General features: G+C 49.8%; 1 protein-coding gene across 2 annotated transcripts in view; it reads left to right on the top strand.

Moving 5' to 3' along the window:
• Positions 1-27,476, top strand: part of LOC145536631 (protein Shroom2-like) — a 144,585-nt gene that overhangs the window by 103,766 nt on the left and 13,343 nt on the right. For both annotated transcript variants that reach the window (XM_081566152.1, XM_081566151.1), the window contains 2 exons: positions 20,704-21,222; positions 25,222-25,743. In XM_081566152.1, coding sequence (XP_081422278.1) covers positions 20,704-21,222; positions 25,222-25,743 — 1,041 coding nt within the window. The remainder of the gene's footprint in view (positions 1-20,703; positions 21,223-25,221; positions 25,744-27,476) is intronic.

Genomic DNA, 27,476 nt, shown 5'->3' with positions numbered 1-27,476 from the left:
CTTAAGCTCATCATCTCCTAAAAAGGCTTTTGGCTATTAGTATCTCTAAAATACCTAGTTTCCATAAGTTATAGTAAAATATGCCAACACTACAACATACCTTAAACCTTTAGCTTCTAACTATTCTTAATTATTCCTAACCCCTAAACTCAGCAAACTTCTTTTGCCATAAACATTCCCCTTACAGGCAGGTTTCAGATAACAATGTTTCCCATGACTCAGGCTGCAGCCTCTGTGCTCATCCTGGAGCATTCTTTGTAAAGATCGTTGAACAAATGTCAATAGTTAACGTTATGGATTATAACATTCTTTCCAGCCAACTCAACCGGAGGAAGGAAAGGGCAAGTCAGAATTACAAGACCTAACTCCTTCATCCTGGGACCGTGCCTGCGGGATGAGGAGAGGGGGTTGGGGCCGTGCCTCCATTTTGTCAGTAATGCCTATCACGGCTCCCGACAACACCCTTCAGCTGTCTATATCTCCCATCACTCCACCAGATGGGAGCATCTAGTTCCAGAGAGACAAGCTCAGCTGTCTATATCTCCCATCACTCCACCAGATGGGAGCATCTAGTTCCAGAGAGACAAGCTCACGGCTCCCACTGATTGTACATTACTGTGAGTGGTACAAATATTTCCTTATTTATCACAAGGAAATTGTATGATACAAATATTTCCTTTATTTATCACATGCGATAATTGCAGAAAGAAAGTACACCATACATGCCATGTGCTTGAATCATCCAGAAACCATCCCCACCCCCACCTCTTGGTACATGGAAAAATTGTAGAGGTCTGTGTTCTGGGAAGTTCTGCAGAGTATTCCTGTGGGGTGGAGCCCGGCACTGTGCCCTCTGGCAAGTTCCCGCCCCCAGCCTCTTCCCGGCCCCCTCCGCCCTTGCCAGGAGGAGTTGCTGCCAGCCGGCCAGCTCTGACCTGCAGGCTTGTGTTTTGTTGGGACACGTGGAAGAAGAAGGGGGTGTCGTGGTGGAGACTTAAGAATGAATCCTTAACCCCAGTAACAGCCAGAAGGTGGAATCTGTTTGAAATTACGCTCTTTAGGGAAAAGCGTGTTTTCATAGTAAATCCATCAGCACACTTAAGTCCAGCTGAGGGTCACCTCCCTGTACGACTTCCCCTGAGAGGTGGCTTGGTGTCCAGAGCCCGATGCCAAGTCTGACTTCTTTTTTTATTAATTAATTTTAATTGGAGTATGGTTGCTTTACAATGTCGTGTTAGTTTCTGCTGTACAGCAAAGTGAATCAGGTATGTGTATAGATGCAGATAGCATATATATCTATCTGCATATCTATCAGCATATATATCTGTCTTTGAAAAAGTTTCTTCCCATTTAGATCACCACAGAGCACTGAGTTCCCTTGTGCTATACAATAGGTTCTTACTAGTTATATATTTTATACATTATATCAATAGTGCATGGGCTTCCCTGGTGGCTCAGCTGGTAAAGAATCTGCCTGCAATGCAGGAGACCTAGGTTCAATCCCTGGGTTGGGAAGATGCCCTGGAGAAGGGAAAGGCTACCCACTCCAGTATTCTGGCCTGGAGAATTCCATGGACTGTCCATGGGGTCGCAAAGAGTCGGACACGACTGAGTGACTTTAACTTTTCCATCAATAGTGCATGGGCTTCCCTGGTGGCTCAGATGGTAAAGAATCTGCCTGCAACTTGGGAGACACGGGTTCAATCCCTGGGTCGGGAAGATCCCCTGGAGAAGGGAATGAGTATCCACTCCAGTATCATTGCCTGGGAAATCCCATGGACAGAGGAGCCTGGCAGGCTACAGTCCATGGGGTCGCAATCAGATGCAACTGAGCAACTGACGCTTTCACTATGTTTTTCCCACTTTCTTTGTCAACACTGTGTATGTGTCAATCTCCCAGTTTCCCCAGCCACCCTCTTCCCCTTGGTGTTGATGCGTTCGTTCCATGCACAGGACTGACCTTCCCTGCACTCACAGGCTGCTCACGAGAAGGTTTCATAATAGGAGACTGTTCCACCCTAATGTGCTGCTTGCTTTTCTGGCCTGAAGTCAGGGAGCTAAGGGGGCAGTTGAAGCTTTGCCTTCTGAACCTCCACGCCGGGTAATTAGGAAGTCACACTGCGATGATCACAAGGTGAGGGCCAAGCTTGAACTTTCCAGGGCGGAGTCCAGCTTCCTTTGGGTGGTGCAGCATCTCCTGTGCACGGAGCCTTGCGGACAGACCTCCGTGCTCCCAGAGATGGGGAGCAGCGGCTGTGGGAAGGCCTGGGGTCAGAGTCTGGAGCTGTTTTTAACGTCTTCATTTGTAACTACATTCTCTCCTCGTGTTTATAGCCATGCGACTTCCGGAAATGGAGAGCCAGGCTGAGGGATGGGCAGGTTTGCTTACTGGCTCGTTTTGTCTGTGACTCCCAGTTGTTCAGAAGGGAGCATTGTAAGGGCAGTGGTTGGAGGGCTCCAGGGCTTAGTTCATCATCCATCACCACCGTCCACTTCCAGAACGTTCTCATCACCCCAAAGGGATTAGTTCATCCATCACCACCGTCCACTTCCAAAACATTCTCACCACCCCAAAGGGCCTACTTCATCCATCGCCTCCATCCACTTCCAGAACGTTCTCACCACCCCAAAGGAATTAGTTCATCCATCACCACCATCCACTTCCAGAACATTCTCACCACCCCAAAGGGCCTACTTCATCCATCACCTCCATCCACTTCCAGAACGTTCTCACCACCCCAAAGGAATTAGTTCATCCATCACCACCATCCACTTCCAGAACATACTCATCACCCCAAAGGGATTAGTTCATCCATCACCACCATCTACTTCTAGAAGATTCTCATTACCCTAAAGGGATTAGTTCATCCATCAGCACCATCCACTTCCAGAACATTCTCATCACCCCAAAGGGAAAGCTTGTACCCATTGAGAAATCTTAGAATTCTTACCAGGATGTTCTGGACGGTGTACACGGTCACGTCTTGTGTGTGTTTGGGTCACATTGTTGGAAATGATGAGCTGAACATCCCCAGCAGGGACAAAAAGTTGAGTTCAGGCTCACCCGAGAACCAGGCTGTCCACATATGAGGGATGAGCCCTCAGGGTTCCCTGCCAGCAGAGCTGTAGCTCCTGTCCTTGCAGAGGGGAGCAGTGAGTCCTTATGTGGCATGTGGGAAGCCACGGTAACTGCACCTACAAGAAGTGGGGTGTCTAGGGCCGTGACAGTAACAGTTCATTCCCAGCAAAGCTGTTAAATAAACGTTGGCTTAATGCTTCTGCTGTCATGTCACTTGCATATCTGTTTTATGTTTTATGGCTTCTCTGGTGGCTCAGATAGTATAGATTGTGCCTGCAGTGCAGCAGACCCAGGTTTGATCCCTGGGTGGGGAAGGTCCCCTGGAGAAGGGAATGGCTACCCACTCCAGTATCCTTGCCTGGACATTCCCACGGACAGAGGATCACAGTGCGTGGGGTCACAGAGAGTCAGACACGACTAACACTTTGTGTTTTACGTCTAAGAGCTGTAAAAACGAGGAAACTAGACATGTTTAACAATATCATAAAAAGCCTCTCGTTGCATGACTCTGCGCATGGACGCTGCCCAGAACAGGCAGATCCGTGGAGACACGGGGGAGGTGGGTGAAGGTTGGGGGATGGCGGTCTGTCCCAGTGGTCTGGCGCTCCTGTGTGGGTGATGGAAATATCGTGGAATGAGATAGTGGCGATGCTGGCCAACTCTGTGAATTTACTAAAAGCTGCTAAACTGGACACTGTCAGAGGGTGAATTTTTGGGTAAATGAGCTTCATCTCAGTTTTTCAAATCACATCAATGCTGGAAATCCACAAAAAATGTTTTGTTTTGTTTTTTTTAATTGATATAAAATGAGGCTATGTGGGAACAGGTTTGTGGTTACAGAGGGGGTCGGTGTGGGAGAGGAAAGGATTAGGGGTTTGGAGTTAGAAGATGCAAACTGTTCTATACAGGATGGATAAACAAGGTCCTGTTGTAGAACACATAAAGAAAGCTGAGTGCCGAAGAATTGATGCTTTTGAACTGTGGTGTTGGAGAAGACTCTTTGAGAGAGTCCCTTGGACTGCAAAGCAGATCTAACCAGTCCATCCTAAGGGAGATCGGTCCTGAATATTCAGTTGGAAGGACTGATGCTAAAGGTGAAGCTCCAATCCTTTGGCCACCTGATGCGAAGAACAGACTCACTGGAAAAGACCCCGATGCTGGGAAAGATTGAAGGCAGGAGGAGAAGGGGACGACAGAGGATGAGATGGTTGGATGGCATCACCAACTCGATGGACATGAGTTTGAGTAAACTCCAGGAGTTGGTGATGGACAGGGAGGCCTGGCATGCTGCTATTCATGGAGTCGCAGAGAGTCGGACACGACTGAGTGACTGAACTGAATTGAACTGAACTCTGCTTTAAGATGCTTGAGAAGGCTGAGCTGTACTAACACCATTCATTTGCTCATTACATCCATCTTCACTTTAGAGCACAGGGAGCTATTTTCAATATCCTGTGGTAAATCATCATGGAAAAGAATATGAAGGAATGTATTTATATGTATAGCTGAATCACTTTGCTGTACAGCAGAAATTAACACAGCATGATAAATCAGCTGTCCTTGAATACAGTTTTAAAAGAACGACTGCAATAAAAATGCTACTTTTCACTCATTAAATTGTCACACATCTAACCCAGCTGAGACCATGTGTTCTAAGTAGATCAATAGAATTTCTACATATCGATCATTAGAATGTAAATTAGTTATACCCACTTTGGTATAAAATTTCTGTTGGGTGGTTGGAAACAAAAAAAAGAAACAAGGTTGTGTGTGACTCCAGTCTGAGAGTATCAGCTCTAGCTCAGAGGTCAGTCAACAAACTTTGCAAAGGATCAGATGGTAAACACTTTGGCCCTCAAGTAACTCAGTGTTCCCATCACGCTGACAGCTCTGCCTTTGTGACCTGGGAGCAGGCGTGGATGGTCCCTGAAGGGCTGGGTGTGGATCTGCTCCCATAAAACCCGGACAGAGAGGACTTGCCAGCCCTGGGACTTGGCCAGGGGCCTAAAGGATGGGGCTCAGTGAGGATGCTTCCTGGACGGGAGGTGGGGCCTGAGTGGTCATCCGTCCAGATGTTTTTGGTGCTGTTCTCTGCAGTGTTGATAGCCACATCTCTCATCGTTTTCATCTCATTGGTCTCTGGCTTGGTTAATGTGGCTGTGGCCCATTCACAGCAAGGACGTGTAATAAGACAGCTAAAGATACTGAGAGCGGAGCCTCCTTTCTGAGATTCACGGACCATGAGGTCTCCATTCACGTGAAGTGACTTGGGTACGGGTTGAGGCTTTACCAGGCTTGTCTGAGAGGCTGAGATAAGAGGAACAGTTCCTTTGGGATGTATGCATGCCAGGGTGCTTACCATGTTCTGTTCCATTCTTATTTGTGGACTTTTTCAAGGGCACAAATGTCTTATCAGGTAAAAAGCAGATGTGTGTTCCACTTATTACGGGTATTTACAACTTTGAGTCTTAATGGCGTTAGCCAAGCATAAGCTCTGAGCAGATATGCCTGATAAGTTGGCCTCATTGTAGGAAACGTGGATGTAGGAAAACCCGATGATAAACCTTAACATGATAAAAATACTTTCTCTTTAGAAATCATTCATTGAGGATCTCTCTTAAAAATGGATTTCATAATGCAGAAGCAGCTGCCAGATTCTGGTTTCTAATATGAAAGTGAAAGTGATAGTCGCTCAATCGTGTCCGACTCTTTGTGACCCCATGGACTGCCGCATGCCAGGCTCCCCTGTCCATTACCATCTCCTGGAGCTTGCTCAAACTCATGTGCATTGAGTTGGTGATGCCATCCAACCATCTCATCCTCTGTTGTCCCCTTCTCCTGTCTTCAATCTTTCCCAGCATCAGGGTCTTTTCCAAGTAAGCCAGTTCTTCAAATCAGGTGGCCAAAGTATTGGAGCTTCAGCATCAGCATCAGTCCTTCCAGTGAATATTCTGGGTTGATTTCCTTCAGGATGGACTGGTTGGATCTTCTTGCAGTCCAAGGGATTCTGAAGAGTCTTCTCCAACACCTCTGTTGGAAAGGATCGATTCTTCGGTGCTCAGCCTTGTTTATGGTTCAAGTCTCACAACCGAAGGTGACTACTGGAAAAACTGTAGCTTTGACTGTATGGACCTTTGTTGGCAAAGTGATGTCTCTGCTTCTCTATGAAAAGATCCAGGGCTCCTTGGAGGAATGGCCAAGTCTAGGGTTGGGGCCGGGAGTATACAAAACGAAGTCTGCAATGTGCTGTATCCAAAAAGTAAGGAAGTACTCAGACAGACAGACACACATACACAGACAAAACTCTGTAACCATGAGGATTTGTCAAAGGGACACAGAAGCCAGCTTGGAGTTTCCTGTGACCAAAACTACTGTGAAATAAAGTGGTATATAAAGGAGTGTATAAAATATCCCCGGGCTTCCCTGATGGTCCAGTGGTTAAGAAGCTGCCTTGCCATGCTGGGCACACAGGTTCGATCCCCGGTCCGGGAACTAAGATCTCACATGCCACAGAGCAACTAAGCGTGTGCACCACAACTACTGAGCTCTCGAGCCCTGGAGCCTGTGCTTCACAATAAGAGAAGCCGCTACAGTGAGAAGTCTACGCGTCGTAAGTGGGGAGTAACCCACATTTGCCGCAACCAGAGAAAGCCCGTGCAGCAACAAAGACCCTGCACAGCCAAATATAAACAAAGTTTTGAAATAAACATTAAAAATAATAGTAGTAAACGATCCCTGAATCCACACCGATAGACACAAGTGATCGAGTACATTAGAAGTGAAGGAAAGAGATCTGTGCGGAAGAGTTGTGAATCTCTGTAGGTCTTCTGCCCTTGGGGGTGGGATGGGGTGTGTTGGGGGGAGCTGAGCCCTTCTGTCTTATACCTGGGCTGCATTTGTTGAGCTCCTTCCACAGGGGCTGGGGTGAAATGGTGGGGCGAGGCCATGTGATCACAGAGAAGCTGGTGTAGCTAACCCCGCTAGCTCATCCGTGGAGATCATTGTATTGACAGCATGGTCCCTGTATTTGAGGATAAGAAGAACATTTCACCTCTCTGTTCTCCAACTCCCCCCGCCCCTCAAATCCACAACTCTTGGGTCATCACGACACAAACATCAGACAGATCCCAGCTGAGACATTCTGCAAATTGCCTGCACGGTCCTTCTGGAAACTGTGGAGGGCTTGGAAAACAAGGACCATCTCAGAGGCTGTCGCTTGGATGGGAGGAGCCTGTGACTGGTAAATGAAATGGGGTGTCCTGGCTGGGGTCCGGGAACATAGAATAGTAGGTGCGAATGAAGAAAGTCTGAATATGGGGTGGACTCCAGTTAATATCAGTGTACCAAGATGGGAGTTATGGTGAGGAGAAGGGGACGACCGAGGATGAGATGGTTGTATGGCATCACTGACTCAGTGGACATGAGTTTGAGCAAACTCCGGGAGATAGTGGAGGACCGGGAAGCCTGGTGTGCTGCAGTCCCAGGGGTCGCAAAGAGTCGGACACGACTTAGCAATTTAGTCAAACATACTAATGACAATTGTACTAATTATGGCATACAATTATGGCAAACATACTAATGTGTTGACAGCAGGGGAAACGGGTGTAGGGAATGCTCTTTTGTAATTTTTCTGTAAATCTAAAAGCATTCCAAAAGGAAGTGTTGGAGTGGCTTTCCTCAAGGCATTTCGAGTTAGCTTGTAAATGTCAGGTACGAGCCTTATTTATTTGGCTGCACCAGCTCTTAGCCGTGCCCTGTGGGGTCTTTAGTTGGGGACATTCGAACTCCTAGGGACGGCATGTGGGATCTTAGTTCCCTGACCCGGGATTGAACCTGGGTCCCTGCCTTGGGGGCGTGAAGTCTTAGCCCCTGGACCACCCAGAGGAGCCCCCAGGAACACACCTTTGGGAGTGGTAAGTGTGTTGGAGGCCCTCTCAGCCACCAGGCTCTTCGTGGATGCCTGTTATATGGACGGCCCTGGGCTGTGCTCTGAGATATGCGACTGGCCTTGGATAGGTGGTGCCCTCGGATAGTGATGGGCCCTGGGCTTGGTAAAATAATACGTGGAGATGAAAACCAGTGTGCAGCGGCCTCCCTGGAGGCTCAGTGGTAAAGAATCCACCTGTCAATGCCGGAGACACGGGTTCGATCCCTGGCCAGGCATATGTCACGTGCCGCGGAGCAGCTAAGCCCCATGTGCCACACCTATTGAGCCAGTCCTCTAGAACCCAGGAGCTGCACGTGCTGCAATTCGTGTGCCCTAGAACCCATCCTCTGCAACAAGAGAAGCCACCCCAACCGAGAAGGCCACACCCCACAACTAGAGAGTAGCCCCCGATCACTGCAGCTAGAGAAAGTCTGCAGCAATGAAGACACAGCACCACCAAAAATAAATAAAATCACTAAAAAAAAAAAAAAAAAGTGTGAAGAATGTGGGCCTTGGGGTCGGAAAACAGGTTCAAATCCTCACTCTTCTTCTCCGTGTGGTTGCATGAGGCAAGCTAAGCTTGCTAATTAACGTCCCAATAACTTGTCTTCCATGGAACATGGCTTCCCTAGCGATTCAGTCCGTAAAGACCCGCCTGCCAATGCAGGAGGCCCAGGATTGATCCCTGGGTCAGGAAGATCCCGTGGAGAAGGAAATGGCAACCCACTCCAGTATTCTTGGCTGGAGAATCCCATAGACAGAGGAGCCTACAGTCCAAGGGGTCACAAGAGTCAGACGTGACTTAGCAACTAAACAACAATGTAAAAACCCTAGAGTTCCCAAATATCAACTTTTATATTCAGCACGTGCATAGACTTACCTAACGTACTTGGTTGCCTTATCACCATCAGAATTCTTTCACGCCCACCTGTCTTTAGTTGGCTTCCTGATATCTGTGGCTTGCCTCAGCAGTTCCCGACTTACTGTGACATTAGAACATTATTTCAGTGGGTTAATTCTACTTTATTAAAATTTAATGGGGTAAATAACATACTTACTTATTAACACATTATTTGGCTTCCCCGGTGGCTCAGCTGGTAAAGAATTTGCCTGCAATGCAGGAGACCTGGGTTCGATCCCTGGGTTGGGAGGATCCCCTGGAGAAGGGAAAGGCTACCCACTCCAGTATGCTGGCCTGGAGAATCCCATGGGCTATAAAGTCCATGGGGTCACAAAGAGTCGGACATGACTGAGGGACTTTCACTCGTTAGTCTTCTTGCCTGGAGATAAACATAGCAACAACCTTCCTTGCAGATTTATGTAAATGTATAATTTGTGTAACAGAAATGGAGCAACACAGTGCCTAAGATCAAGCAGGTGCCAAAAAAAAAAAAAAGTCACTTTTAGTAAAATAGCCATGTGTGTGTGTTAGTCTTTCAGTTGTGTCTGACTTTTTACGACCTTATGGACTCTAGCCCACCAGGCTGCTCTGTCCATGGAATTTCCCCAGGCAAGAACACTGGAGTGGGTTGCCATTCCCTTCATCTTCCCAACCCAGGGATTGAACTCGGATCTCCTGCACTGCAGGCAGCTTCTTTACTGTCTGAGCCACCAGGGAAGCCGAAAATAGCCTTAAATCAGGGGATACTGCAAAGTGGCGTGGGTTGTTTGTTTCAGCGAGCGAGAGTCAAAAGTTAATTGGGGTGCATTTTGAAGCGGTTGAAGCCCGTGGTGAACCTTAGACCTGAAGGGTAAGTGCCGGGCTGGAGAGGGTCAAGGCAGTCTGTGTGGGAAGGGGCTGTTAGGGCCTCTGGTGGGGAGGGTGAGCCTGGGGAGAAGGGGGTGCAGGGACTTTAAATACAGATCATTGTGAAGGGACGGGTTGGGTGAGTCAGGGTCAGCCTGCGACCCCTCGGTGGTCTGCATGCAGTGCCTTCTAGGCAGTGAAACTTCTGGAGACACTCTGTTAGTTGTTCCGATGGCATTCCTATCCAGTGTGTAATAAACCCTCAAAACACAGATAGACAGGAAACGGGCTGTTGCATGTTGGCTTTGGTTTGGTTTTTTTTTTCAACTTCATTGTTCCCTCTGACCTTAAGGTTGTGAGATTGAATGGGCACAAGTTAGAGGATATAACGCAGCACAGTCAACGGACAGAGCTGTGTAACAGGCAGGCTTTTTTTTTTCCTGTGTTTCCTATCACTTTGAAGTGATAAAAAGAGGAAGACAGGCTCCTGGAGGGCCAGGCTTTGGGGGTTTGGCCTCGGGATTTGCCAGCGAAGTCACCGGTGAGCCCCGAGGCCCCCGGGGTTGCAGTCGGAGGGAGCCTGCGTGGACTTGTCCATCGCTAGGCGGCAGCGGACGCAGTCAGGCCGCCAGGCGCGCTTGCGGCGGGCAGATCGCGGGTAAGCTCACCGGGTACCCCCCGCCGCCCCAGTCTCCAGGCATCTGCAGGGCAAGGCTGCCTTCCAGACTTGCAAGCTGCCTGCGCCCCTTTTGTTCTCCTGCCTTGAAGAGCATGTCGCCGGCTCCGGGGGGTGGGGGGGCGGTCGGGGCCAGGTGGGGGTGTGTGTGTGTTGGGGGTAGGGGGTGGATCTAGGGGAGACCTGCAGATGCACTTCCTGCGTGTATTGTTCTGCCTGATGGTTAAATCGTGCAGATGGGGGTGCAGAGTCCACTGGAGCTCAGTCTGTGTGCAGTCACGCGGGTGTGCCAGCACGGGAGCCTGTGCTGTGTGTGTGTGTGTGCGCGCGCGCGTCAGTAGACACGTGGGCTCTTGAGACTGTGCTGCGGACAGCGAGCCGTCCGGGTGACTGGGAGCCCTTGGCATGGGGGGGGCGCGTGCCTCAGTGGGGTCTGCAGACCTGCTTCCCTTGCCCAGGGGTCCCCAGGGCCCCCCAGGAGGCTGGCGGGAGGGCGGCAGCCCTGCATGAAGACGCTTGCTTGCTGTGCCCTTTTTTTTTCCATAACAGTACAAAATAAGCATTTTCACAACAGGAGGCTTTGAACGTGGATGGAGAGAGGAAATGGTGAGTCAGCAACAGCAGAATGGGGGAGGAAAAAAAAAGGCAGGGAAATCAGGTGTGCATGTTGAGTCATGAAAAAAAAATGCTTGGTGGCTGAATTCGCTCTTAGCTTGCTGATTGCAATGAAAAAAAGAAAATGTAAATAGAGAAAAGTGCTTGAGGTAGGTTGTGAGCATTTTGCAATGATTGGATTTGTGCTCTTTTTGGATTGTGCCCATCGAGAGACATGCAGTCTTGACGAGTTTTTGCTGCATATAGGCTGTGGGATTGGTTTTGGGGTTTTTTTTTTTTTTGGCCTTTTTTATTGTAATAAAGGAAACGTGTTACTAATTTTGGCTATGTTTCTAAGTGACTGAAACGGTTTTGCTTTGCTCAAGCACACTTTGGCGAGCGTGGCCGCAGAAAGTGCCGCAGTCTGGCTCTGCGGGACCTGACTCCCCTGGGTGGGAGTCTCCTTGAAGTGGATCTTGCCTGAAGTGGTGGTCATGCCGAGAGGAAAGGGGGTTTGGAGGAAGGTTTTCAGAAAGCTACCTGGCAGCGTTCATAACAACCTGCTGCTGTGTACATTGTCTGAAGACCTACACAATGAATGAAGGGAAAACAATACGTTACCATGTCATAAAATAAATAAAAAGACTGGGTCGAGTTTTGATGAATGTTATAGACATAGTTTCTTTTTCCTTGAAAACCAGAATCTTTGAGGGTGTATATTAGAAATATTTTTTTTTATCATTACATTGCAGAAGCGTTATTTTCCGGAGGGTAGAAACTTGGATGTCTCTGTGCTTATTTCTGTTAAGCATAGTGGAGAGACATTGCATCCTTTCCGTTTTTCTCACGTACACACACACACACACACATACACACACACGAACCCAGCAAACATATACCACTTAGGGGAAAATATTTGCGGGAATATTGTCATTCGTGAATGCATGAACAAAGCACAGAAAAGCCATTTATTAAAGGAGTATTAACATTTATACTGTACCGTGGGTGAAATAGCTGCCGTATGACACAAGGAACACTGCTCGGTGTTCTGTGATGACCTACAGGGGTGGGATGGGGGAAGTGAGGGAGGTTCAAGAGGGAGGGGATACATGTATACAGATGGCTGATTCGCATTGTTGCACAGCAGAAACTAACGCAATGTTTCTGTATTAGTTCTGTATTCAATGTAAAGCAATTATCCTCCAATTAAAAATAATAATTGTTTTTTTTTTTTTTTTAAAAAGGAGTGTTAGAAATCACCATCCATATTGGTGTTGACCATACACGTTGGATAAGGCTTGTCCTGCCCAGCTGGGGTGACACGTGACCCTGTAGATGTATGCTGATGGGTGGGTGTTTGGCATAAACTGACTGTTCTTCCAGCCGCCTTGGGGTCTTGCAGGTTGGGGGAGCTAATACTCCATGTGGCCCTCAGCATGCATTTGCCTTACTCCTCACTGCCTTGAATTCTCCTCCTATTGTACACATGAAAATTTAGCAAGGGGTGGGTGGGGAAGCACCAGAAACAGAGCTGGGGTTTTGTGTCCACCAGGTGAGCCTGTCTCTCCCTGGTCCGTGGCCCGTCGTGTTTTCTGACTTTCCTTCTGGTAGGTTCAACAGACAAGTCATTTCTGGGAGGGCTTGTAGACACCCCTGGCTGTCTGAAGAGATCCTGAAGTTATGTAGTTTTTCACCGTTAAAGACTCTGAGAATCCTCAGGATTCACTCCTTGAGGTTCACAAAGGCTTCTCACCTATGTATCTTGGACCTCACAACGTGGAGTACATGTTCACTTTATAGGAAGCAAACGGGGGCTCGAGAGAGTGGATTCACACAGCTTCTGAGTGTGTGTGTGTGTGTGTGTGTGTGTTTAACTTCTTATTTTGTACTGGAGTATAGCTGATTAACAATGCTGTGATGGTTTCAGGTGGACAGCAAAGGGACTCAGCCATACATATACCTGTATCCATTCTCCCCAAACCCCCCTCTCATCCAGACTGCCACATGACCCCGAGCAGAGTTCCCTGTGCTGTCCAGCAGGTCCTTGTTGGTCATCCATTGCAAATACGGCAGTGTGGATTCACACAGCTTCCTATCGGGGAGTCCTCGCATGCCGTGTGGCTGGATGTTCGTCTGGGTAGGGGTTCCTGCTGGCTCCTGGCACCCAGGGTGATAAAAGATCCTGCAGACCAGCACAGCCTGTGTGTCGACCTGTATCGGATGCCAGACCTGCTCTCTCACTCGCTGTCACGTCTCAGGGCCAGTGCACCAGGAGTGCGGTGGGGGGGAATTGCCACGTGGGTTTCCGGGGCGGCGAGACAGATGCGGGCACCTCTTAGGCGGGCTGAGAGACGGTGGACACAGGTCCCAAGCCTGCGTGGATGTGCCCTTCTGTTTCTTCATCCGTGAAATAGGGAGTTGGGATTAAATGATTTCTAAGGACCCGTTTAGCCATGATCATTTTCGATTCTCGGAAAGAGAAGCCGGGAGCTTAAATTCCCCTTACGTAACACATCCAGATTTGTGGGTTGTCTTGTTGTGGTCATTTGCTACCGATATTCATGTGAGTGAAGACATATCTCTCTCTCTCTCACACACATACACACATTCGTGTGTAGTATCTTTGAGATCCGTTTATAGATAAAATGGGCTCTTGTCAGCAGACTTGGCTTTTCTGTCTGCAAGAGGTTCTTGATGCATTGGAAGTGTGCTTGCCAGATATACCTACTTAGGTGTTCTGTGATCAAGTTAGCTGCTAGCAAATGAAGTTCTCTTGGGTGCAGCTTTACATGCAAGTCCAGCCAGGGGGCTCTTAAACATATTTGGAGGCCATTCAAAATAAAATAACAATGGGGCTTCCCTGGTGGTCCAGTGGTTAGGACTTTGCCTTCCAATGCAGGGGGTGTGGGTTCAGCCCCTGGTCGGGCAACTGAGATTTCACATGCCTTGTGACTCAGCCAAAATAATAATAATAATAAAATGTACAGTTTTATTAAGTATAATAACTGGAAATTCAAGGAAGGGATTTAACACGTGTACACACAGACACACCTGCATATATATGTATACACACATGCATGCATGTTATATATGTATTCACACAAGCATGTAAAGTATATGTGTATGTACTGGTGCACACATAAATGCATATGATTGAGAGACATATAGGAATAAAGTAAAATTTCTATATACAATATATACCTGAAACCTATTGAGTAAATAACCTGTTTCTAAATATAGTTCAGCTGAGTAACAATCAGACAATATTCTGAGATACGGTATTTTCAAAATTTGGGGTCACCGGCATTGTGCTAGAAGGGAGACGCTTAAAGCAGATGGTTTTCTCTTAATTTACAGAGATGCTAACGCTATTCTGAAAGTAAAAGTGTTAGTCGCTCAGCATTGTCTGACTCTTTGCGACCCCAAGGACTGTAGCCCGCCAGGGTCCTCTGTCCAGTGAATTATCCAGGCAAGAATACTGGAGTGGGTTGCCATTCCCTTCTCCAGGGGATCTTCCCAACCCAGGGATCGAACCCAGGTCTCCCATGTTGCAGATGGATTCTTTACCGTCTTGAGCCACCAGGGAACCCCTAACCCCTTAACCCCAGTGGTTAAGACTCTCACCTTCCACTGCAGGTGGGAATAGGTTCGATCCCTGATTGAGGCGTTAAGATCCCACATGCCAAGCTGTGTGGCCCCCCCAAATTTTAAATAAATAAGATATAAAAACATATGGAAGTTCTGGAAGGCAGAAGGAAGACAGTGAAAACTGTCCCCAGCGTCACATCCAGAGAGAGCAGTGTGTCCCCTTTGGAACATGTGATCACACTTTATATACTTGATGTAAACAGCGTTTTTTTCCTTGTACGCCTGTGGTGCCGGGCACTCTTTAAGATCCGGCTGCCCAGTGGGAACACTGTGGACTTGGAGGGATGTGTTCCCAGACTTTCCCAGTGGGAGGTTGTACCGCAGCAGGCATACGTGGTGAAATACTGCTGCTCTCCTTCATTTCCTTAGGAGGACAGCCTGGACATGGAATTGCCAAGCCGTCTTTTGGAAAATGCCCCCTCCCCAAGTTGCCCTCCAGCAGGTGGGTCTCTTTTATATCCCACCACCAGCGCCCCCCTCGGCTGATCCGGCTTCTCCCGAAGCCTTGTCCACGGTAGATGTTTTAAAAAGTCTGTGACTTGGGACTCCCCTGGTGGTCCAGGGGTTAAGAAACTGCCTTGCGATGCCAGGGGACGCAGGTTTGATCCCTGGTCGGGGGACTGAGTGCCACATGCTTCAGAGCAACGAAGCCTGTGCACCACAACTGCCCGAATGCCACAACAAAGACCCCAGGCAGCCAAATAAATAAATTAAAAAAAAAAAATTTTTTTTTTTTTTTTAATCTGTGACTTGACAGGCAAATCTGTTTCCTTGTTGACCTGCATTTCCTTGGTGACTAGCAGAGTTGAACTTCTTTGATATTATCTGCACATTTGTATTTTTTCTTGTGTGCATTACAGTTTGTGTGTCTTCTTGCTGACAGCGGGACCTTTTTTCTTTTTTTTTTAATTTGGAACATAGTTGATTAACAATAACAATAATGCGTACGTTTCATGTATGCAGCATAGTGATTTGGTATACATACACGCGTGTCTGTTGTTTTTCAAATTCTTTTCCCATTTAGGTTGCTGTATAATACTGAACAGTTCCCGGGGCCGTACAGTAGGTCCTTGTCTGTTATCTGTTTTAAATATAGCTGTGTGTACGTGTCCATCCCTACCTCTCAGTCAGTCTGTCCCTCTCCCATCCTTTCCCCCTGATAAACGTAAATTCGTTCTCTTAAGTCTGTGAATCTGTTCTGTTTTGTAAATCAGTTTATTTGTACCATTTTTTTTTTTTTTTTAGATTCCACGTGTAAGCAATATCATAATGAGATTTTTCTTTGTCTGTCTGACTGCAGATGACATCGTTTCACTAAACCAAATAATCTTCCATTGTGTATATGAACCACATGTATCTGTCGATGGACGTTTAGGGTGCTTCCATGTCTTGCCTGTTGTAAATAGTGTGGCAATGAATATTGGGTTGTGTGTATCATTTCAAATCATGTTTTTCTCTGGACATATGCCCAGGAGTGGGATGACAGGGTCATACACTAGCTTTTTTAGTGTTTGGAGGAACCTAAACATTGATGGCTGGTTGTGTGCCTGCTCATTAGGGTCCAACTCTTTGCTACCCCATGGACTGTAGCCCACCAGCCTCCTCCACCCGTGGATTTTTCCAGGCAAGAATACTGAAGTGGGTTACCCTTTCCTACCCCAGGGGATGGTTGGTTAGATTTTTTTTTTTTTTAACTGAAACATAGTTGCTTTACAGAGTTTCAGGTGTATAGCAGAGGGATTCAGTTATACATAGAGATTATTATAAGATATTGAATATAGTTTCCCTGTGCTATAGAGTAGGTCCTTGTTGTTTCTACATATGCTACTGTGTATCTGCTAATCCCAAACTTCAGATTTATCCCCGCTGTGGCCTGTTGTAATCATAAGTTTGTTTTGTATGTCTGTGAGTCTGTTTCTGTTTTGTAAGTAAGTCTGTATCATTTGTCTTTCTCTGTCAGACTTATGTCATTTAGTAGGTTAATCTCCAGGTCCATCCATGTGGCTGCAAATGGCATCATTTTATTCTTTTTTTCATGGCTGAGTAATATTCCATGGTGTGTGTGTGTGTGTGTGTGTGTGTGTAGCACATCTTTGTTATCCATTCATCTACCAATGGACATTTAGGTTGCTTCTATGCCTCGGTTGTTGTAAATGGTGCTGCTATTGGAGTCCATGTATCTTTTCAAATTAGAAATTTCATCTTTTCTGGACATATCCCCAAGAGTGGGATTGTTGGATCATATGGTAACTTTTTTTTTTTTTGACAGTGCTGTATAACTTGCAGGATCTGAGTTTCCCTACCAGGAATTGAACCCCGGGTCATAGCAGTGAGGGGTTCCCTGGTGGCTCAGCTGGTAAAAAAATCTGCTGCAATTCGGGAGACCTGGCTTTGATCTTTGGGTTGGGAAGATCCCCTGGAGGAAGGAAAGGCTACCCACTCCAGTATTCTGACCTATACAGTCCGTGGAGTCACAAAGAGTCGGACGCCACTGAGTGACTTTCACTTTCCACAGCAGTGAAAGCACAGAATCCTAACCCTGGACCACTAGGGAATTTACTCTTTTTTTTTCCCCCTGGGACTGTCAAGACTTTGAATGACAATCTGTGGGGATGCACTTGGTTCACACGTGGATGATCACAAGGGACCATTGCTCTCGCTAGCAGCTCAACAGAGAAGGGCAGAAAAGTAACTAAAACCATTGTTTCAAAAACCTCCCTAGACCCTCCCCCATGTAAGTGAAATCCGTCCCCTAGCATTGTCGTCATCGCCTACGGGGTGCCTCTCAAAATGAGCAGTTACATGTGTTTGTATGTTGCAAAAGTTAATATCTTCCTTGACTTCTGGACCAGGGCTCAGCAGACTCCAGCCCAAGGTCCTGGGCCAGGGTTCGGGAAGCCTGTTTGGGTGGAGGACTGACTACAGGTTGGTCCTTGCTGACCTGGTACGCGGGGGTACCTCACTGTGTTTTTCAAATGATGATGATCTATCTAGTTGGGGAGAGACAACGCCACGCCAAGGATGAAAACTGCAGGAGTAGCTTTTCATATCCCACGTGGGTAGAAAAGCGAGTGAGAAGGAAATGGGGGAAGGAAGGATCCATAAAGCAGAGCTTCCCAAAAGAGGCGTGACCCCCAGATGCTTTGGGGCGTTCTCCTGGATGCCCTTGCAGGCGGCAGGCATTTCATCCCTGGTCCCCTCTGTCTGTCCGCCCAGACCTGGCTTTGTGATGGAGAAAGTTTGAGGAGAGCTTAGATGCACGAGTCTAAAATCATCACCCATGTTCCCTCAGGACACTGTCAAGAATTGGAGAAGCGGGGTTCAGGAGACAGGATTGGCTCAGACATTTGCATTTGGAAGGCTGCAATTCCTAATTGCTGTGCCATCCTTGGAGCATTTGCTCGCACAGGTGAAATCGCTGCCTTCTCTGGGGAGACCACAGCACATCCTGTCTAAGGCACTTTGCAAATGTTCTGTAAGTCACTTCAGTCGTATCTGACTCTTTGCGACCCCATGGACTATAGTCCGCAGGCTCCTCTGTCCATGGGATTCTCCTGGCAAGAATACTGCAGTGGGTTGCTGTTGCCTCCTCCAGGGGAATCTTCCCGACCCAGGGATCAAACCTGCATCTCTTGTCTCCTGCCTTGACAGGCAGGTCCTTGACTTACTAGCGCCACCTGGGAAGCCCCAGGGCACTTTGCAAATAGAGCTCCTTGTTAATTAATCTTTTAAATGTGAATCCAGATGGACAAAGGCACTTAGATATTAGCAATAAATTATAGCTGCTTTAATTCTCTGTTTCAATGAGGTGGTGGATATTTATTAAATAATAGGTACCTATTTATTAAAGAATAGGTACCACTGGAACTTCCCTGATGGTCCAGTGGTTAAGACTTGGCGTTCCACTGTAGAGGGTGTGGGTTCGATCCCTGGTCATAGAGCTAAGATCCCACATGCCTCACCGCCAAAAACACAGGACATATATAACAGAAACAGTATTTTAACAAATTGAATAAAGAGTTTAAAAATGGTCCACATCAAAAAAAATTTTTTTTTAGGAAAAAAAAAAAATCGGTACCAGCTGGTTTCGAGTGGGTCTTCGGATGCTAGATTTCAGGAAGTTTTAGTAAGAAAAAAAAAAAAAATACGTTCAACTGTTTCCTCAGCTCTTTGGAATGAAACACTGAGGCGGTGTGTGCGAGTTGCCATGAATGAAGTTTTACTGTCTTGTAAGAGACGCAATGGCTTCAATGGGAGGCAGGCCCAAGGTTGGCTTTTCCCTGGCTGACCAGAGGTGATAGTGGGTGACAGGACATCTGAGCCAGGAGTCACCCTTCTCTGATTGTTGTCTAAAGGCTGTCCTGTCTGTTGTACGCAGATGGCTGGTGGACTGTGTATTGTCCTCTGAAGCATCCATTGTATCGTTCAAGCTGTTTGGATAACTTTTTAAAAAAATCAATGACTTTATTTTTGGCTACACTGGCTCCCCATTGCTGCATGGGCTTTCTCTAGTTGCAGCGAAGTGGGGGGCTACTTTCTAGGTGGGAGGGAGTTTGGTTATTGTAACACCCATGAGCTTTGGTTACGGCCTAGATATATATATATATATGTGTGTGTATATGCATGTACAATATACATTATAAAGCTTCAGCTTCTCTGGTGGCTCAGATGGTAAAGCATCTACCTGCAATGCGGGAGACTCGGGTTCTATCCCTGGATTGGGAAGATTCCCCTGGAGAAAGGGAATGGGTACCAAAGAATTGATGCTTTGAAACTGTGGTGTTGGAGAAGACTCTTGCGAGTCCCTTGGACTGCAAGGAGATCCAACCAGTCCATCCTGAAGGAAATCAGTCCTGAGTATTCGTTGGAAGGACTGATGCTGAAGCTTCAATACTTTGGCCACCTGATTCGAAGAGCTGATTCATTAGAAAAGACCCCGATGCTGGGAAAGATTGAAGGCAGGAGGAGAAGGGGACAACAGCGGATGAGTTGGTTGGGATGGCATCCCTGACTCAATGGACATGACTTTGAGCAAGCTCCAGGAGTTGGTGATGGACAGGGAAGCCTGGCGTGATATAGTCCATGGGGGTCGGAAAGAGTCAGACACAACTGAGCGACTTCACTTTCATATGCATGTACAGAATGGCTGCATGTGTTTTGCCAGCGTGTGTGTGTGTGCATGTTAAGTACGTGTTAGGTAAAGCTAGAACTGAATATGGAAAAGGATGAAAAGTGAAGGTGTCCGACTCTTGGCGACTCCATGGCCTGTGTAGCCCGCCAGGCTCCTCTGTCCGTGGGATTCTCCAGGCAAGAGTACTGGAGTGGGTTGCCATTCCCTCCTCCAGGGGATCTTTCCAACCCCAGGATCGAATCCCGGTATCTTGCATTGCAAGCAGATTCTTTACCTGATCAAACCCATGTCTCCTTTGACCTCTGCATTGCAGGCAGATTCTTTACCTGTTGAGCCGAATGCCTAAGAGTGTGTAAAGATCAATGCCTTGGTGCAGCTTACAAAACAAACAGTCTTTGTTTTTCTGATATTTAATCATAGGCTGCTGGTTTAAGAGGTTTTGTTAATGTATCTGCCGCTGCTGTCTTAAAAGGTTGTATCCCTTTGTTTGTGGCAATTTCCTGAAATAAGTCCTGTAAAAATACTGTTTAAATGTGAAATGAGTGTTTCTCCATATCACCGTTTGAGTATTTTCACACACGTTTTTTGTTTAATGTTTGTGTGAATTGTATTTTGCCCCCAAATGGCAGTGTGTGTGCCCGTGTGTGTGTGTCAACGTGTGTACCTCCTCTCCTCTGGTATGAGTGCCAGAGTACCGCCTGATGCCCACTGTGTGTTTGCATCTGATGTCTGCCCGTTTGTAGTTGCAGCGGGGACTGGCGTGCGCAGACATGGGTGGATTTAATTCCTTAAAGTCATTGAAGGGAGGTTATCCGTGCTCTTGCCGGAAGGGCAGAGTCGGGTTCGGGGAGGAGAGGGTTCCCTGGAACCCTTGGCCATTCTTCTTACTTGCTTCCCCTAGACAAGCAGATGCCCAGCTTGCGGAGGGCGACCCAGGAGCACTGCAGGACCCCCGGCAAACCTCTGAACCCCCTGGCGCCCGGGAAGGGCCCGACGTGTCCCAGGAGGCCCGCGGCCGGGCGGGCACCCTCCCTCGCGATTACCGGTACCAGGAGCCGCGCGCGCCCCTGGAACCGCCCGCCCGGGGGCAGGAGTCCCGGCCCCTGAGCGCCGCCCCGCCGGCCCGAAGACCCGCCCTGCAGAGGCCACCTCCACCCAGGCGCGAGCTCCGGCCACCCCCGGGGGGCGCGCCCGGCCGGCCCCGCACCTCGGTGGCCTCCTCGGAGGCGGTGGACACGCGGAGCGCGCAGCGCGCGGAGGAGCCCGCGGCCCGGCCCCGGCGGGAGGCGCCGCTCCCTGCCCCGTTGCGGCCCCTGCAGACCTCCGCCATGGACACCTCGCGCTCGCCATCGCCCCAGTTCGCGCCGCAGAAGCTGACGGACAAGCCCCCGCTGCTCATCCAGGACGAGAACGCCACCAGGTAGTCTGTCTCCCTACCTTCTTGCCCTGTTTAGGGCTCCCTGCAGCTGCGAGAGGGTCCAGCGCATCCTCCCTGTGTGTGAACATGCGCCCCCGCCCCGCCCCCGGCGGCCTTGACCCCACTCTCCATGCTGGGTCCTGGGCCTCACACGGAGAGGACCCTCCAACCTCCCACCTCCTCCAGTGGTCACTTGGATTTTTAACTTGCTGTCAACTTTCCTGCCCACCAAGGGCCAGAGGATCAGCACGAGGGTCACAGTTCACTTGGCCAGTCGTGTCTGACTCTTTGTGACCCCATGGACTGCAGCACTGTCAGGCCTCCCTGTCCATCACCAACTCCCAGAGTTTACTCAGAGTCATGTCTATTGAGTCGGTGATGCCACCCAACCATCTCATCCTCTGTCATCCCCTTCTCCTGCCCTCAATCTTTCAGAGCATCAGGGTCTTTTCCAGTGAGTCAGCTCTTAGCATCAGGTGGCCAAAGAGTATTGGAGTTTCAGCTTCACTATCAGTCCTTCCAATGCATTTTCAGGACCGATTTCCTTTAGGAAAGACTGGTTAGATCTCCTTGCAGACCAAGGGACTCTCAAGAGTCTTCTCCGGCACCACAGTTGAAAAGTTAATAACAATGAAATAAAACCTGTTGTTCAGTCGCACCCTGTGGGGCTAGCAGCTAGCACCCTGGACAGCGCAGAGTACAGCTGTTTTCATCATCACGGAAAGTTCTGTTGCGTCTCCCCTCTGTAGAGTCTTGACTCGACCTTTTGAGATACTTGCCTTTTGGTGGTGCTGGGTCTTCCCTGCTGTTGTGTGGGCTATCTCTAGCAGCAGCAAGTAGGGCCTTCTCTTGTCACAGAACACGGGCTCAGCAGTTGCCACGCCCCGGCTTCGTCTCTCCGAAGGATGTGTGATCTCCGTGGACCAGGGTTCGAATGCGTGTCTCCCGCATCGGCAGGTGGATTCTTTTACCACTGAGCCACCAGGGAGGTCCCTGAACTTTATTCTATCCCCGAAGACAGCACCGTGTGGACGTTAACTGATAGCATCCTGAGTTCCCCCAGGGGTGGAGTGGCCAGTGCAGCTTCATCTAGGGGTCAGCACTGCCCTCGGTCATTCAGAATGCAGCTGTTGCTCAGAGATCCTTTCTGTTGGGCACACTGAGGAGCTCTAAAAGGGAGAACCAATGCAGTGGTTTGTGTGGAGGGTGGAGTTGTGTGGCACTGTTGCAGATGAGCTGACATGGGCCTCTTGGTTCTCGGGCCCTGGTCTGGGGCGAGGTGGGCTCCTCTGAGGAATGTGGCTGAGTGTTTGCTCAGTAGTCCTGACCTCTGTTGACTTTAGGAGGTGGGAGGGTGTGGTTTTCATTTTTTCTTGCCCTGAGAGAGTCTGCGTTTTCTCACTAGGTCTTTTTCCAAGATTCTGAGAGGAGTTTCCACAAGCAGCGGCAACACTTGTTGACAGTACCGAGTGGGGGCGTCTTGACGCATCCACCGTGCTCCCGTCCAGTATGGCATTGTCGGGGACCACAGAGGTTTTCTTGAAGCAGCCTACTTTGCTGCACTGGCTGTCATAGAAGGCCAGGTTCCAGTCAGAGGAGCACAGTGGTGGGGCAGATGGTAACCATTCCACTCAGGAATTTCCTACCAAGAAAGCTGGCTTACCATGTACCGAGGTCAGTGTCCCCGTCCCCAGGGCTGGTGTTACAGGTTGGTGGCAGCCTGAGAGAGTGGAATGACTTTGACATCCACCGTGAACTTTGAGCCAGGGTTCATGAATGGAGACCTGCCCCATGCCTGTCATCAACTACCAACCAGACAGGGAGTAAAACACATCAGACAGGGCCTATGAGCTGCCTGGTGTTTGTGCAGAGCTCAGAGATGCTCGGGACTTCCCTGGTAGCTCAGACGGTAAAGAATCTGCCTGCAGTGCGGGAGAAGTGGGTTCGATCCCTGGATCGGGAAGATCCCCCCCAGAGAAGGAAATGTAACCCACTCCAGTATTCTTGCCTGGAGAATTCCATGGACAGAGGAGCCTGGCGGGCTACAGTCCACGGGGTCAAAGAGAGTCAGACACGACTGAGCAACTAACACACACAGACACAGATGTTCTTCTTTTGTGTGTGTGCCTGCTGACCTCATCTCCCTCCATACCCTGTATCTCCCCACTTCCAGTTAGCTCTACTTGGGGAGCCAGCCCGGGCACAGAGCAGCTCCTTTGTCCTGAGACACGCCTTCTCGAATTCAGCAGGCAGGTCCTGCGGTCTTGCTGTGTGCCAGTCCGAGTCAGGGATGCAGAGAGGAGGAAAGTGCAGCCTTCCCACCCTGCAGGGGATTTTAGAGAGTAGTCACTCGCTCAGAATAAAAATGCATCCACCCCCATTCCGAAGGCGGGAAGCTTCCTTTGAATTCTTGGACTTTATGAGGTTGGTTTGTGTGTTTGCTGCAAGATGGGGACCGTGCCCAGCAGCAGGCACGAGCCTGAGATTTGACGCCTCACAGAAGCTTTGGCTGGAGTTTTCCTGGAGCCTGTTTCTGGGTTTGGAGTATGTGTCTTTGAGGAGGGACCCAGGAGGACCGCTTCAGGGTCGTTGAGTCACCTTGGGCATCTTGGGCTATGAGAATCTGCTCGTGGGCGGTGTGGTTTATCAGACCTAGGGTAGCATGCCAGGGGACTTCCTCATAGTCAGTCCATAATCTGCCTGCAGGGCAGGAGGCCCGGGTTCGATTCCTGGGTCGGGAAGATCCCCTGGAGAAGGAAATGGCAACCCACTGTAGTATTCTTGCCTGGAGGAATTCCAGGGACAGAGGAGCCTGGCGGGCTACAGTCCATGGGGTCACAAGAGTCGGACACGACTGAGCAACTAGAGAGAGAGAGAGACGGTGGCATGCAGGCTGAGGGCTCCCTCGGGACTGGGTGCTGCTGGGGACCGGGCCCTCTGGGCAAAACCGTCCAGACTCACCTGCATGGAACCTGGAGAGGGGCTTGTGCCTGGCCAACACCACGTCCTCCACCCCTCCGGGTCCCGCTTCCCGGCAGGAATGGATGCGACTGGGTGGCGGTAAGGTCTGGTCCACTCTGGTTTGTCCTCATGTAGAGGAAGCAGTTCGTCAAACTTCTGAATGTGAAAGTCTGCACGAGTTTCAAGAGGAGAGGTAGTTGTGCTCAGGAATGACCTGGAAGACCTGCTTTGTCTGAAAGGATATCACAAGCTGCAGAGGATTTGTTTCTGTTGCTTTGTTTTGTTTTCTTTTTTTCCAGTCAAGTTTCCCCACAAAGTGAGGGGTGGGGTGGAGACGTAAATACATGCTGAGTAGGGCTTCCATTGTGGCTCAGCTGGTAAAGAATCTGCCTGCCATGCGGGAGACCTGGGTTTGATCCCTGGGTTCAGAAGATTCCCTGGAGAAGGGAAAGGCCACCCACTCCAGTATTGTTGGGTTTCCCTTGTGGCTCAGCTGGTAAAGAATCTGCATGCAATGTGGGAGACCCGGGTTCGATCCCTGGGTTGGGAAGATTCTCCTGAAGAAAGGAATGGCTTCCCTCTCCAGTAATCTGGCCTGGAGAATTCAGAATCCATGGACTGTAGTCCATGGGGTCGCAAAGAGTCGGAAACAACTGAGCAACTTTCACTTCACTTCACTAAGTCGCTAGTGGGTGGGGAGCGTTTCTACGTGGGGAGGGAAAAGGAGGCAATGAAGCGGGTCTTGCCTGTGTTTTCCTGCTTGGGTGCAATGCTGGAATTTCCCTTCTCAAGTTGAGCACCTTGAAGCCGAGGAGGGTCAAGAGACCCAAGTTGGGGGGCTGGGGGCAGGAACTCCTAGCCCTCGTCTCCCCAATCCTGGAGCATGTGACCTGGATGGGCCCATGTTTGAGTTGGGCTCCCCTGTCTGGAAGGCGCCCCCCGCCCACCATGGGACCAGCGGGTTAGCTCATCTGAGTTCTGATCGTTGAGCCGTGCCTGGGGTCACGGCGTGTCTCCAGCAGACGACCCTTGTCTTGGCAGAATCGAGCGGGTGATGGACAACAACACCACGGTGAAGATGGTGCCCATCAAGATACTACACTCGGAGAGCCAGCCGGAGAAGGAGAGCCGCCAGGCGCTGGCCCACGTCCCCGAGTCGCCTCCGCTGCCCCGTGGCCTCGAGCGGGACCAGATCAAGACGCTCAGCACGTCGGAGCAGTCCTACTCGCGCTTCTGCCCCTACAGCCGCCAGGGCACTGAGCCCCAGCCCCCCGCTGGCGCCCCAGGACCCCCCGCCAAGGACAGCCGGGCCTCCCCTCCCGCGCTGAGCTACGTGAAGGCCAAAGACAGGACCGCCGACGACCTCAAGTCGGAGGAGCTGGCCCGCGAGATTGCGGGCAGGGATAAGTCGCTGGCAGACATCCTAGACCCCGGTGTGAGGATGAGAACCACCATGGACCTCATGGAGGGCATCTTCCCCAAAGACGAGCACTTCCTGGAAGGCGCACAGCAACGGAGGAAGCTGCTGCCCAAGATGCCCTCGCCCAGGACGGCGGAGGAGAGGTGAGTACACCACCCCTACCCACCTCTGCCTCTGTCCTTCCCTATGCGTGGTTCTGACCTCTTGGGCTTCCAGGGCAAGGGGCCAGGGATCTATCTCTTTATCCGTTCTCATGCATGCTCTCTGGTGACAGATTTCTCCATAAGTGCTTGGCACTTTGGGGATTTTTTTTTTTTTTTGACACCCTCCCCAAATTAAAGGTCCATTCTGGGGACAGTGACGTCAGTTGGGCGAAGATATGAAAGGACATGTTTCTAGTGATGTCCACAGGGCTTTTTCTCCGCTGTCTGCCCTTGGGACACTTGGCAATCTCGGGAGACACTTCTAGTTGTTGCCCCTGGGAGAGTGGAGGTCAGGGATGGTGCTGGTCGACCTACGGGGCACAGGACGCCTGCACCACACACACACACACCCCCCACCCCCGGCAACAAAGAACGGTCCAACGCCAAAGGTCACTAGTGCCGAGGTGCAGAGGCTTGTTACAGAGGAGTGAAAGCTGAGGCTACGGAGGATATGTGCTTACAAAAGAGGCCTTCTGTTGTTACGTATTTGGCTGACGGGGTGAGTTTGCTGTAATTCATTCTGTATAGACGGCTGGTGGGGGGAGCTTCCCTCGTGGCTTAGATGGTAAAGAATCCACTTGCAACAGGGGAGACCTGGCTTCGCTCCCTGGGTGGGGAAGATCCTCTGGAGAAGGGAATGGCCACCCACTCCAGGATTCTGGCCTGGAGAATCACACAGACAGAGGAGCCTGGTGGGCTACACTGCCTGGGGGTGGCCAAGAGTGGGACGCGACTGGGTGACTAAGAGTTTCACGTGTTTCGTTCTGTAAAGGACCTTCTCTAGCCTCTTGTATTCAGTCACCTGTCCACAAAGGTGCACCTGCTTGCATCTGTCCTATTGGTGCATGTAGTCTCGGTAGGCATTGCTGATGGACAGTAGGCAGGAGCATGAAGGCTCAGAGGCTGCTAATGTGGAGCCTCATTTGCAGAGGCTTCAAATGTGGAGGCACAAAGGTGCACCTACTTGCATCTGTCCTATTGGTGCACGTAGTCTCGGTAGGCATTGCTGATTGACAGTAGGCAGGAGCACGAATGTCATGCAGCAGACAGGGGCTCGGAGGCTGCAAATGTGGCCGCTGGTGGAAGGACACCCAGTGAACCTAGGGCCTGTGGCTGCACTTACAGTGGCAACAGACAGCTCCCCATAGACCTCAGGCTCCCCGAGAAAAGTATCTGTACCCTCCTCCCCCGCAGGCGGGGCTTTGGGTACCATTTGGCAGGGGGTCCGAGTTCTGGGGGGCTTCCCTGATGTCTCAGATTGTAAAGCATCTGCCTGCAATGTGGGAGACCCAGGTTCGATCCCTGGGTTGGGGAAGATACCCTGGAGAAGGGCATGGCAACCCACTCCAGTATTCTGGCCTGGAAAATCCCATGGATAGAGGGGCCTGGGGGGCTACAGTCCGTGGGGTCGCAAAGAGTCGGACACGACTGAGCGACTTCACTTTCTAGTTGTGGCCTCAGCACCTGCCCTATAGCATGTGGGATCATCCCTTCACGACTAAGGGACCAGACTCTTGTCGCCTGCGTTGGAAGACAGAGTCTTAGCCACTGGACCACCAGGGAAGCCCACTCGGTCCCTGCTTCCGCTCTCTCCTCTCTCTGGCTGGTGTCCTTTCGTCAGCCCCACGGTTCGCAGGTCTCAGCCCAGGGTTCAGGTGCGTCTGTGTGCAAAG

The sequence above is a fragment of the Giraffa tippelskirchi genome, chromosome X, assembly GCF_054371585.1.
Source record: "Giraffa tippelskirchi isolate mGirTip1 chromosome X, T2T-mGirTip1v1.2.pri, whole genome shotgun sequence".
NCBI lineage: Eukaryota > Metazoa > Chordata > Mammalia > Artiodactyla > Giraffidae > Giraffa > Giraffa tippelskirchi.
Note: the sequence above shows the minus strand (reverse complement) of the source record. Positions and strands in the feature narration are given on the sequence as shown.